We start from the raw sequence: 12,645 nt of genomic DNA on the forward strand, positions 1-12,645 counted from the left end.
GAGGTAGAGCAGCATAACCAGTCACCAGCTCACCTGCTGATGCACCGTGCATGTCCCGGTGCCTGCTCATAGCCTGCCGGGGTGTAAAGAGAGAACATTAGCTCTAGGCAGCTTTGTTGTGGCTAAAAAGCTTCTGCGTTTTGGCTTGACACTGGGTGCAGGATAAGAGAGCACCTGCATCAGTTAGTGTGGTTCATCCAACAAGCCCAAACTCCTTAAGCCTCTGCAGTTTGATATTGTTTGATAACATACCCAGGATCCCCACAGAAATTATAAAGAGACAGTCCAGCGGAGCCACCATTACACTGCCAACTGCCAGGGGAGCTGGATGTTGCCTCTCTGCAAAAAGGATGTTACCCTTCTTGCAGAAAGCTACCCTACCTGTCACATAAAGGTGAGATTGGAGGTCTCTGGGAGTGCTTTACTATGTGTTCAGGATAAAAGAGGAATCTCAGGGTGAAACTGCCCCTGGTTTCTCGCAGTTCCTAATGTTCGACCCTAGCTGTTGCACAGCTGCTGTTCTGTGGACCAGACAATGTGGGGCCAAGAAAGCTATAAGAAGCAGTGAATGGAGCAGTAATGGTCTTCTCTCCCCAGGTGTTCCATTACAATCTTCCTCATACCAATACTAGAAGGAGAGGTGGTCTTCAACCTCATATGTGATGTCAAGAGGAAGCCCCAGCCCCTCTCCTTGAATATCAAGGCTACTGCCTATAGCATGAACGTGTCTGTCAGATTTGAGGACAGCGATGGCTGTGTTGCTGAGCTCAGTGCACAGGAGATCAACATCATTGACTTCAAGAAGGTGAGTGGCAGTGGTTCCCTGAACCAGTTGCCACAAGGAGCCCTGCAAGATTGGGCCCTAACCAGAAGCTTTGCAAATACACTTGAACAAGAGGGAACATTTTTTTTCCTCATTTATGTGTATAATCTAGTCTCAGGAGTGAGGTATTAGCTGACTGTAGAAGATCCCAGAGAGCACTAGGAAGGAGCACTTGCTGTGCTGGCTGGCGCTTTCCAGGTGCGGTAACCCCTAGTCCCCACTGCCTTCTTTCCACAGGTGGAGTTAAATGAAAACATTCAAAACATCTTCACCATTAGCAATACTGGAAAGTTGAGCTTCACCTTCTCCTGGGAACTTAGTGGCCCTCCAGCACGGAAACAGTTCCTTACCATTACCCCTCAGATGGGCACCGTGGAGGCTGAGGGGAAAGCAGAGACTCTGCTGACTTTCCACCCACGGAAGATATGCTCTGTAAAGAACGTAGAGCTGACGCTGCAGGTGAGGGGCCAGCGTTCAGTAGGTGAGACCTCCTTTCCTACATGCCAGTTGGCCACAGGAGCACACAGATAGGCATTAGCTCCATCACTAAAGAGCTGTTGGCGGAGAGGCTCCTACCACCCAGCTGAAGAGCCTGACAGCTCCTGAACTGAACACCATAACAAGTGCTGACCCAGGCCATTTGCTCTTGAGGCAGGACATTTCCCCCAGGTCCTCTCTGTCACTAATTAGGGAAGGACCCTAGATGTGCATTGGGATAGGCCTGTTCCTCTCTGCTGAGCCAAGTCCCACAGCTCACAGAGGCCCTGCTGGCATGTGACCGCACTGCTCAATAGCAGCTCCAGGCACCTGAACAAAGCAGGGCCATGACTCTCCTAAAACCTTACTCCTTCAGCCCAAGCCTTTCACTTTCTGTTTCCGTTCTTGGGTCCTTTGGCAGCTTCTTGCCCTTACTGTCACTGCAGCCAGCAGTCCCCCATCCCCTTCCTCAGCCATCTCCAGTGTACAGTTCCTGCTCCAGGTACGGTTCCCACCTCTTCACTTGGCTCATGCTGTCTTTTCTCCCTACCCCAGATCAGCAGGGGCCCTACGTTCATCTGTGCGTTGCTGGCTACCGTGGTGGTGCCCACTGTCCACTTCTCCTTCACCAAACTCAATTTTGGGGCGTGCTTTGTCTACCATGCCGGGATGCTGCCTTCCCAGCAGACCCTCGTCATCACTAACAAGGCAGACAAGGATGTCAGGTAGGCCTTCTGCTCACTGCTTCAGCTCCTGCTCAGCACATGACTGGCCTGTGCCCTCCTGGTGAGCAGGGTTCTTAGCCTGTACTGCAGGCGAGGAAACAGGGCCCTATTCTGACTACCTGCCCTGACACTCACTGGAGTGACAGCGCCATCACTGACTCCTTGCAGTAGACAGACCTGCAGAGCTGGTGAGGACTGCAGCCAGCCATGTCAGTCCTCCCCACCTGTGTGCCCACCCTACTATTTTGGCTGTTTAACAAGACAGGGTCTGCCAGCACAGGCAAGCCAAGCAGGCTGAACTGCTCTGCTGTCTGGTCCTCTTGAGTTTTAGCAAGGCCCAGAACAGCCTGGCTAAGATATTCAGGAAGGCTACTGCAGAGCAGGCAGTTCAGCACAGGTCTCCCTATCCCGTCCTACATGGTGAGCATGGGCATCCTGCCTAGCAGCAGGGAGGCACCATCTATGAGGTTATGAGATGGTTTACACTAGTTCGTAACACTACTAACCTCCTTCATGCCCTAACTGCTGACTCAGGCTGATTTGAGTCTTTAATTTTGCCTGTATTCTCTTCTCCTTGAGTGCTATTCTCACAAGGGAGCTGTTTAGACTATTTCCCCTTGTTTGCTGAGCTGAAGATGGCTGGCTCCCACGATAAACAGACCCCTGCACATAGCCGGTGGGCACTGATGATACTTGTGGATGGCAGCCTGAGGATGCAGCAAAAGCAAAATGGAGAGCCACAGGTAGCCCTGATGTTGCCTGCTGAGCACACAACCTTGTGACGCCTCTGTTCCTCTTTGCTGTGCTTTCTCCCAGCTTGAACTGCTTGTTCACCAGCACCGCACACCTGGAGGTGGACTTCCCGGGCTACGTGCTATCCCCAGGAGGGACGGTGGAGGTGCCCATCACGTTCTATCCCAGAGAGGCCGTGTCTTACCATGAGCTTGTCCCGTTTGAAATCAATGGTCTTTCCCAACAGACTATTGAGGTCCGAGGAAGGGGCGCAGAAATGAAGGTGAGACAAAACCCCAATCCTAAAACTCCAGGTCTCAGCAAGCCAGCATGGCTTTCTCTCTCATTTTCTTCATCTCTCTTCCCCAACCTGCCGTGTTTTGGTCCTCTGCCACCCAAGTCCTCTTTCCTTTTACTTCATACTGATCTCTTCTGCCTCAGGTTGATATTGTGGAACCGCAAAGCAAAGTGGTGAAGTTAGGAGCCCTCTCCATTGGACAGACAGTGAAGAAGCTTGTCACCATAGCAAACAACAGTGCTGCTCCTCTCACTTTTAAACTCAATTTCATGTACACCATGCCAGAGTTGCAAGAAGCTGGGGTAAGGCCTTTTCCTTCAGTGGAGAACACTTTACTGTACCTATAGGGATGTCTGCAGGTAGCTGTGAGTTCCTCTGGACAGGAGCTAGCTTAGCTCTAGCGCACTGCTATAACCAAATGAACATTTTCCTTCACTCATGAAGGCTTATTGTCTCTGATTTAGCACTGCATAAAAATGACTGTAAAGCTCCAGGCTGGAGCAGACCCAGATTGCTTAGGGTACAGGCAGATTGTGTGTCCTTAGCTTTCTCTGGACATCTCCAGAACTACCTGTTAATTGAACTGAAATTGCCAAGATACTCCAGGATCGGATTTCCAGCTTTGTGGACATAGCAGTCAGTGTGTAAGAGAAAGGCAGCACTGATCAGCCCTCCACTGTCCCATATTATCAATATTCTCTCATACGAAAATAGCCCAAAGCCTTTTTCTCAATAAATTTCCCTCTTGTGGGTTCTAGTGATCAAAGATCCCAAAGGGTTAAAGCAGAATATATTTTAATTGATCCATAGAGAAGATGATCACTCTCAGCTTCAGTTTCTCCTTTCACCTGCAGAAGTATGTTGCTCATTTTTTTTATGTAATGTTTGCCACTGGATGGGACTGGAGTGGTACAATTATGGTTAATTACAATTGCGTGTTGTCCAGGCTACTGATCTACCACTAGAAGCTTGCAATGTTAACATCTCACGTGAAGTAGGTGCCACGACTCTCTTAACAACCGGAAGTGAGAAGTAAGCATAATTCCTCTGATGTGTTTTAGACCCCTACATTATGTTGCAGACATATATTCTAGACACATAAGGGAGATAAACCATACTAGACAAAAGACATAAAGACAAAAGAGTTGCAGGTCTCTTGGAGCTTACATGTGTGGAAGTCACAGTCCAGTTCACCTTGGCCGTTTGGAGATCTTACAAGAGAACCTATTCGTTACCTAGATTGACCTCAAAGATTGAGCAAGATTGGAGTAATGTTGGTGGGGACAGAACAGGAATGAATTGGAAAAATCTCCTCTAACTCTAGCTCTGAAAGATTCACAGCTGAGCTGCCAAATAAAGTAGCCTCCATTCATTTCTTTTGGCAGGTTCTCTGCTTGAACCCCGCCAATGAAATAAGTCTGAAGCCCAAAGGAGATACCTGTAAAGTGGAGGTGATCTTCTCCCCAAAGCACCGCATCCTGCCATTCAGTGAAGAAGTAATGTTGGAGTGCCATGGCCTGGTGCGCTTCCTCTGCATGGTACAGGGCTCCTGCCAGGGCATCGATGTGAGCTTGGACCGGGAACATATCAACTTTGGAGTGGTGCTGCAGCAGAGCCGCACTTGCCAACGCATCCTCATGCAGAACACAGGCGACATAGGAGTCAAGTAATGCAAAACCCTGCCCTCCCTGGGTGCCTGAGAACTTAGATGAGGACTGGGGCAGGATGGGGCTGTGGCTGCCCAGACAGTTGTTCCCATCTCCTTTATCCTCCTGGAGACAAGGTGGCAGCCTTTAAGCTGGGGCCAGCTGGCAGAACCTTGCAAAGGACACTCAGCTTGCCCACTGGCCAGTTCTGCTGCACTGCATGCTCCTGGGCTCACTGGAGTCACGCTGTGCTGGGGGACATCCAGTGCTGCAGGCCTGCTCAGAGGCCTTGAAGTCAAGCCCTGGGATTTAGTAAGGAGTTACATCCAAATGCTTATTTTCAAATAGGTGCAGCTGAGTTCTGCCCAACTTGAAGCCCTTAGACGACAGCAAACTGCATTTGCAGCCTCCCAGTTGTTAATCCTTCCTTTCTGTCGTTGTTCTTTCCTTGGTAAGGTTTAAGTGGGCCATCAAGAGCTTCAAGCCGGATTTCTCCATCAGCCCCACAAGGGGTTACATCTCCCCAGGAATGGATATCCCCTTACTTGTGACCTTCCACCCCTCCAAGTCAAGCCAGGCTATCCAGTACGATGGCCTGCAGTGCTTCATCCAAGGCAGTGAGCCGCTCCGGCTCACACTAGCAGGATGCTGCATGGAGGTCCCAGCCACTAAAGAGGTAATGGTAGCAGAGTCAGGAAGAGTCTTACCCCACCAACCTCACCAGCCACACCATGTCTCTCACAGGGAAGGGCAGAAGGCCAAGTACATGCATGGGCTCTCCCTGCCTGTCATCCTGCCTCCGTATCCCAGAGAGACAAAAAAACAGGCAGGATTTCCAAAATTTTGGAGCCCTTTCATTTTCTTCCTCCCCATTGAAAAGTGCTGCTCCTCCAACTAGTACCTTGGCTGTCCTGGCTGCGGTGATGCCCCGTGACACTGTTCTGAGATCCTCTTCATGGAGCTACCAGATATTTGTGCAATACTGCACCCACAGGCACACTCTTCCTCCCTGTCGTGACATGAGAGCTGCAGCAGTGCACAGCATTTTCTTTCAACACTAGGAGAGAGCAAAGGATTTGCATCTGGCTCCTGGGGTGCAGGGATGCAGCAGGGAGAACTCCTGGCCCTTGCAGGCATAGCAGGAGGGGAGCAGCTGGGAGCTGTTGGCTCACGCTCCCAAAACAGAGTACAGGCCTGCTCTTCAGCCTGCCTGTGGTGGGGGAATTTACACACCTCCAACTGTGTGACTCCAGCCCCAGAAGCAGACCTGTCCTCTCATAGGGGAAGTTTTCTTCCAAGACTCCCCATTTTCTTTCTCCTCTTCTCCTTGTCAGGCTGCAGCCCCATTCACCTAGCAGACAAAAGACTCATTCCTCTCTAATCTCCTTCGAGGCATTCTCTTAAGAACAAATTGATTAGCACTAAAAATTTTGTGTGTGACTAAGAAGGTTTTCCCTCTGCTACAGGTCTTGACATAGAGGCAGTCCAAGCCCTTTCTAGCTTTCCCAGCCCCCCTGGGCAGCATGAGCTCCCTTTCCAGCTGGGGCAGATGTTCAGACCAGACTGGCTGCCCCACGGCTCTATGTCCAGTTCCAGGTTCTGCTTCTCTTCCTTCCACATCTTTGCAAGTGGGTGAGGAGGTGCCAGCCCCATGAGAACAGGAAGGATTTCTCAATAAGACCAAGCAGCCTCTGTGCTCTTGTATTGCAGACGCTGAATTTCACATGCGACGTGCGTGAGAAGCAGAGTCAGACCATCCTCCTGTCCAACCCGAGCAACGAGCCCTGGACCATGCAACCTGTCATCGAGGGGCAACACTGGGAAGGGCCTGAATTTTTCCATCTAGATGCTAGTCAACAAAACAAGCCCTACGAGATCACTTACAAACCTCTAACCATGACCTCTGAGAACAAGAAACATCAGGTATATAAGTTGGGTCAGCATGCTCAACTTCGTAATTTGAGCCTCATAGTTGACCCTGCTTTGAGTAGAAGGTTGGCCTGGATGACCTTTAGAGCTCCCCTCCAACCTGAATCATCCTGTGCTCTGACACTGGAAGCTGGTTTTCTTGGTGGCTACAAGCTCAGCATAGGGAAAGGGCAGGTGGGAAGTCAATACTGACGACTAGATATATCAGAGGAGCTAACTTAAAAAGCCAGGTTGTCCAAGGCTCCAAGAAGTGCATTTTGTTCTCTGCAGCTTCTTGTCCCTGCCTGTGCAGCCCTGGAGGCTTGGAGACCCTTGTGTTCAGCCTCGAGGGCTCTACAGGCTCCCTAAGCCCTGGGCTCAGCCAGTTTGGCCAGCACTGCCCTGCTGTACCCTGTTGCTGCTTAGGGTCCTTTTGCGGTGTGCAGACAGCAAGAGGGGCCAGCCTGCCCTGCTCGTGGTGGTGCAGCCTTTACTGAGAGCACACTGTCAAGTGGGAGATGGCACCGCTATCTCTCTTGACATCATCTTTGTCAGAGGGGATTCAGAAAGAGTTCTTCCTCCAGGTCTCAGGCTGGGCAGACAGGATGCCTGGCACGACTATTTGCATGGGTACTATTTCTGAGACAGACCAGAGACCAGCCTCTAAATTAAGGGAGTCAGTCCAGAACGGTTCTGGGATACTGGAGATGGTGTCAGATACCTGCCCCTTCCCTGCTCCAGCTGACTGTATAGCAAGCCAGAATTGAGCCCAGAGCAGGAAGCCAGAGATCTCTGGACTGAATCTCAAGGGTGCTGAGCAGCTCTGTGTTCTGTATGGTTGTTTGTGCTCCGTATTTCTTTAATACACAGCCTTGCATTAAGTCCCACAGTTTTCAACCCATCCTGGGACAGAGGAGGTGCCATAGAGGGAATTTGGCTGTGACCTGTGGGCAGCTGAGGCAAATACTTTTTATGGTCCACCCTGGCTGATGGAAACAGGCCATGCAAGCCTACAGGCTGCTCTCTGGGTGATAATGTTGGGGCTCGAGCAGAGGGCGACCGAGCTGGGATGCCAGAGCCAGCACAGTGCCAGCTCTGACATCAGGGCAGTTGGGCTCAGCAAGGACTGCCACCTCCTTAGCACCGCTGTCCCTGTGGGGGCAGCGGGGCTGGTGGCTGATGTAACCAGCTTAGCCAGGCAGGTAAAAGGGTGTTAGGATATAGCTCATGTGGGCCAGACCACCTCTACGGCCAGGGCTGAAAGCAGAGCCAGTGTTTCCTTGCTTTGTCCTGGACGTGCTGTCTCAGCTCCCTATGGCTATGCCAACCTGAGCGGGTACCGTGCCATCGCCTCCACCTGATCAAAGCCACTCAAGTGACATTCTGAGGTATGGGGCTGCCCAGGTATGCTCGAGAGCCAGCAGCGGGTCTGGACAGAAAGCAGGAGAGCTCATGAGCTTTATTCCTTCTCTCTAGGGCTCCATCTTCTTCCCCTTACCAGATGGGACAGGCTTGCAGTACCTCCTGCAGGGAACTGCTGAGGCCCCAAAATGTTCGGGGTCTATTTTCCGAGAGGTACCGTGCAGGACTCCCTACACTGAGCTCATCCCTGTCTCCAACTGGCTGAACAGACCACAGAGGTGAGCTGGGCCAGCAAGTCTCACCTCACAAGCAATCCCTGCCAGCAGTGCAAGGAAGGGCTTTTCTCTGCCTGGAAGCTCCTTCTAGCAAGCTTTATATTGTCCTTGGCTATTTCTTGCCAGAGGTGTCTGGGAATACTAACCATGTATTGCCTAAAAAAAAGACCCATCTGGAGGGGTCTTCTCCAGGGTAGGTCAGAGCTGGTTCCCTCAGGCACTGAAAACGAAAGGGGCTGTGTTGTACTTCCATGTGATGGTATCCTGTGGAAGTCCTGTTGACCTTTCCCTCATGCTCTCGCCTGCAGGTTTGTCGTTGTAGTGGACATACTCAAACCAGAAAAGCTGGAAAGCAGTTCTGTGCTGCAGGGGCTGGAATACATTGATGTGCCTGGCTTCACTCAGAAGGACTACAAGCTCACATTCCTTTCATACAAAGAAGGGATATTTAGCACAATGGTAAATGTGGACACTGGGCTGCAGAGTCTTTCACGGAGCTGCTTGCTCACTGAGAAGCTACGCATCTGCTTTCATATCTCTACATGCCCACCTGTGGGATTGTAGATCCCGGGTGGATACCAAACTGGAGACATCTGCACTTTGCATACACCTCTCATGCTGTTAGTCTGAATGAGGGTCTGGGGGAGGAGATCCATTGAGGGCTGTTAAGCACATCTGGGTCAGAATGTTTCTGAGCTGAAAGCAGTTGGCAACCAGGAGGATACAAGGTGGAAATACTGCACGTGCTTGCCCTGGTCTTGCACTCTTCCTAGGTGGCTGCTCACAGCCATTCTTTGGGAAAGCATGCTGAGCTAGAGGCTCTTCTGCTGCGTATTTTTATGTGCACAGTGACTTGTATTTCCATTTCACTCTGATTCAGGTGACCTTCCTCAACGAGGTGACTGAGGAGTACTTGTTCTATATGGCCACTTTCAAGGCTACTGCTTCAGGACCCATCAGCACTATTGAACTGGTCACCCCTATTCGGGAGAGCGTGTCCTCATCTGTCAGGGTGGACAACCCTCTATCCATCCCAGTGACGTTTGCTACCGATTGCAAAGTGCCTGAAATCAGCGTTCCCCCACTGTTCACTGTTCCTGCTTTGTCAGAGGTAGGTGCAAAGCTTGTCCAACACACTCTTCACTCTGTGCAACCTTTCTGGGAGCAAGTGCTCTTTGAGGGTCCTGCTTGTTAGGTGGTGTCCTCCATGCTCAATGGGGCTGCTTTTCAAGGGTAGCAGTTGCCACCTGCTAATGGTTTGATCCAAGGAGACATTTAACACAATCAGGATCAAACCCCAGTGGAAAGGGAAGAAGCATGTGAGAACATCCCCAGCGGGAATTACCCTGCGCTGATGGAGTCTGCCATGCTACCGCTGTGATATGCAAAAACACCAACCTGTGTTCCACAGGTCATTGTCCAAATGCGGCTGTCTTGTATCATCTATGATCATTCCTTTTTGGGACAGGGCCTCTGTGCAGGGTCAGTCAGGGCTCTCACGTCCTCCTATGCCAGCCTCACCAGCATTGCCTTTAGAGCTGACCAGCCTTCCTGAGAACAGCTGGAAATGAGCTCTAAAGATAAAAAAAAACTTACTCTAATACTATAGAGCTTACTAAAACACAGGAGCATGTTGTCTGGAGTTGGAGCTTTCACCTTGATTTCCCGAGGAAGCTGCTGGGATGTCTGCATGCCAGCCTGTCCTCTGTGAAGCTCAAATTTGACAGATGGCAAAGGCTGCAGAGCTATTAGGCTCCTTGGAGGGGTGTTGGGCTAGGGGCTCGGTGTGTGCGCGAAACAAGGGAACAACTACTTGAGCTTCCTAATGTGGGGGCAATGGGTGAATGGTATTTCAGGGTGGGAAGCTGCTGGTGTAGTGTTGGAGGGCTCTTGCCTCCTGGGGACCATCCCTGCACTAAATTTTCCCCAGTTGCAGCATGGCTCTGCCCTGCTTACTGGAGTAACTGAGGGTGGTGGGCTGCCATCCTGCCTCCCCCTGTCCCAGTCCCTGCCTCCCCCTTTTTGCCTGACCTAGCAGCTCTTCCTTCTGTTCCTCACAGGCTGATCTTGTCTTTGAGTACCAGCCCTTGAAAACTGGGGAGAGCACTGGGCACCTGGTGCTCCAAAGCAATGACTTGGGCTCTTTCTGCTATGACCTGAACCTGAAAGCCACTGCAAGCAGGCCGGAGAAGCCACTCTACTTCTGTACCGCACTGGGCTCTAACCAGACCATGACTGCCAAATTCATTAACTATGTCCGGCAGAAGACAGACTACGTCCTGCAGGTGCCCCCAGCCCACCCTACATGCTCCCCTCTGGCCCTTGCTGGAGAGAAAGAGTCCTGCTGGGCAGCAGGGGTGGGAGGCAGCTCAGCTTGCTGGCATTACCACTCTCCTTCAAGGGATCCTGCCCCTCCAGCTTGACCTAGTCTAACCATGGTGGCCATACAAGCATGAGGGTCTTCCCACCAAAGCTGATCCTCTCCCCAGCTGGACTGTCCTCCCTCACAGGCCTTTTTGGATGCCCTTGTTGAAGCTGCTATTGTAGGTCTCTTGGAGCTTGGAGCTCAGGTTACTACCAGGGCCAGGGTTTAAGGTCCGCCAAGGTTTGGGGTGCAGAATTGTCCTTAGTGGGAACATTTGGGCGTCCATAAGGCCATTCATTACGGGTGCTGACCTGAGGTTGGGAACGGGAACAGTGTGACCGCAGCCAGGGTCCTGCGTGAGGTGAGGGAGCCTTGGTCTCTACCTGGCTGCTTCTGTTCCTCCCCTCAGAGCTGCGGGCCCCAGAGCTGGGTCTGCTTTTGAGACCCCTCGTCATCTCCTCTGTCCCCCTTGCAGAGTGACTGCGCAGATTTCCAGACAGAGAAAACCATCAGCGTGGCCCCTGCCTGCGTGGGGGGCTCGGAGGTGGGTGTGGAGGTGACCTACGAGCCCTGCCAGCTGGGCGAATCCAGAGCGACGCTGCTCCTCTCCTCCCCGCTCAGCGGCGAGTACAGCATCCCGCTCTTCGGCCTCTCCATCCCACCCAAGCCGCAGGGCCCCTTCCAAATCAAGGCTGGCTGCAGCACCTCCATCCCCTTCAAAAACGTCTTCCTGCAGCACATGACCTTCAGGTACGACGTGGAGAACCCGGCGTTCACCGTCAGGGCTACCGAGAACTTGCGCTCTAAGAAAAACATCTTCATCACCGTCTCGTTTGAGGGCAGCCCGGCCGGCAGCAAGGCCCCTGTCACGAGCAAGCTGGTCGTCTCTTGCGCGCGGGCAGCCGGCCTGGGGGCGGACGTCTCCTGGGTGTACTACCTGCGGGGGATCACCCCCGAGAAGTGACCTGCCGGCAGCGCCCTCGGGGGCAGCTGGATTTTGGGAAGCCCTGAAGCGCCAGCGGCGCGGGGGCCGCGGATCCCGCCGCCCCGGAGGGCCCTGCTGGCCGCAGGCGCGTCCGGCTGCACCCGGGGACGATGGGGCTGCGCCGAGGAGGCTCCAGCTTTTTCCCCCCCCCGTCGTGGGCCGTGCTGACGACCTTCCCTGCAAGGCAAGCGGGTGCCCCTGCGGCAGGCCTCGCCCCCTCTGCGGAGCAGAGGCCGGCCGCTCTCCCGCTTCGCCCTTCTCTCCTGTACGGGGGGGTGTTTGGAATAAAGCTGGGGAAGCCGAGAGCCGTGGTGGGAGTTCGCGGCGGGAGGCCGGCTCGGAGGCGCGGCCCGGGGCGGCTCCTCCGCGCCGCGCGGGGGCGCCGCGCCGCGGGGCGGGCCGGGGCCGCGGCCGGGCGGGGCGGCGGTCACGGGGGCGGGTTGACCTGGCCGCCGCCGGCAGCGGCCGGGCGCCCGGCCGCGGGGCGCCGCTCAGCCGGCGGGAGCGGCGGCAGCATGAACGCGGAGCGGGACCTGGCGCCGCTGGCGCCCAGCGTGGTGCGGGCGCTCAACGACAAGCTGTACGAGAAGAGGAAGGTGGCGGCCCTCGAGATCGAGAAGTGAGCGGCGGCCGCGGCGGGACGGTGCCGGCGGGCAGCGGGCTCCGTGCGGGCGCCGCGGCCGGGGCCTGAGCGGCCTGCGCGGGGCTCGCTGCGGCGCCGGGGGCAGCTGGGGGCCCGGGGAAAGAGGGGCAGTGAGGGGGGCCTGGGGCGATGAAGGGCCCCGGGGGGAGCAGGGGACGTGGAGCCCCGCGGGAGCTGGGGGGGGGGCCCGCGGGGAGCTCTGGCCCCGGGCGGGCTCAGGTGCGTCCCGGCCCCCGGGGGACCGGCGGCGGAGGCCGGCCGGGAAGGGCGCTGCGCCTCGCCGTCGCCGCGCCGCCCTGGGGAGCGCGCCCCGGGGAAGGGGGGCCGCTTCAGCGGCCCCGCCGCGGGAGGCCTCGCCCCACGGTAGGGCCCTCGCGCGAGAAAGCCGCGAGCAGCGTGGCTGCAG

The 12,645-nt window shown here is 54.4% G+C and overlaps 2 protein-coding genes across 4 annotated transcripts in view; both read left to right on the top strand.

Moving 5' to 3' along the window:
- HYDIN (HYDIN axonemal central pair apparatus protein) overlaps window positions 1-11,899 on the top strand; it is a 164,826-nt gene extending 152,927 nt beyond the window's left edge. Inside the window, exons 73-85 of the mRNA XM_062586846.1 lie at window positions 598-805; window positions 1,061-1,282; window positions 1,856-2,025; window positions 2,842-3,040; window positions 3,199-3,357; window positions 4,441-4,721; window positions 5,158-5,377; window positions 6,412-6,624; window positions 8,086-8,249; window positions 8,555-8,705; window positions 9,127-9,357; window positions 10,307-10,531; window positions 11,087-11,899. Of these exons, the coding sequence (XP_062442830.1) occupies window positions 598-805; window positions 1,061-1,282; window positions 1,856-2,025; window positions 2,842-3,040; window positions 3,199-3,357; window positions 4,441-4,721; window positions 5,158-5,377; window positions 6,412-6,624; window positions 8,086-8,249; window positions 8,555-8,705; window positions 9,127-9,357; window positions 10,307-10,531; window positions 11,087-11,575 (2,932 nt within the window). The 3' untranslated portion in view covers window positions 11,576-11,899. The remainder of the gene's footprint in view (window positions 1-597; window positions 806-1,060; window positions 1,283-1,855; window positions 2,026-2,841; window positions 3,041-3,198; window positions 3,358-4,440; window positions 4,722-5,157; window positions 5,378-6,411; window positions 6,625-8,085; window positions 8,250-8,554; window positions 8,706-9,126; window positions 9,358-10,306; window positions 10,532-11,086) is intronic.
- A 171-nt stretch (window positions 11,900-12,070) lies between these two features.
- The window catches only part of VAC14 (VAC14 component of PIKFYVE complex), a 101,424-nt gene continuing 100,849 nt past the window's right edge, over window positions 12,071-12,645 (top strand). For all 3 annotated transcript variants that reach the window (XM_062586645.1, XM_062586647.1, XM_062586648.1), the window contains exon 1: window positions 12,071-12,215. In XM_062586645.1, coding sequence (XP_062442629.1) covers window positions 12,112-12,215 — 104 coding nt within the window. In that variant the 5' untranslated portion in view covers window positions 12,071-12,111. The remainder of the gene's footprint in view (window positions 12,216-12,645) is intronic.

This window comes from Rhea pennata, chromosome 13 (genome assembly GCF_028389875.1).
Source record: "Rhea pennata isolate bPtePen1 chromosome 13, bPtePen1.pri, whole genome shotgun sequence".
In the NCBI taxonomy this organism is placed as follows: Eukaryota; Metazoa; Chordata; class Aves; order Rheiformes; family Rheidae; genus Rhea; species Rhea pennata.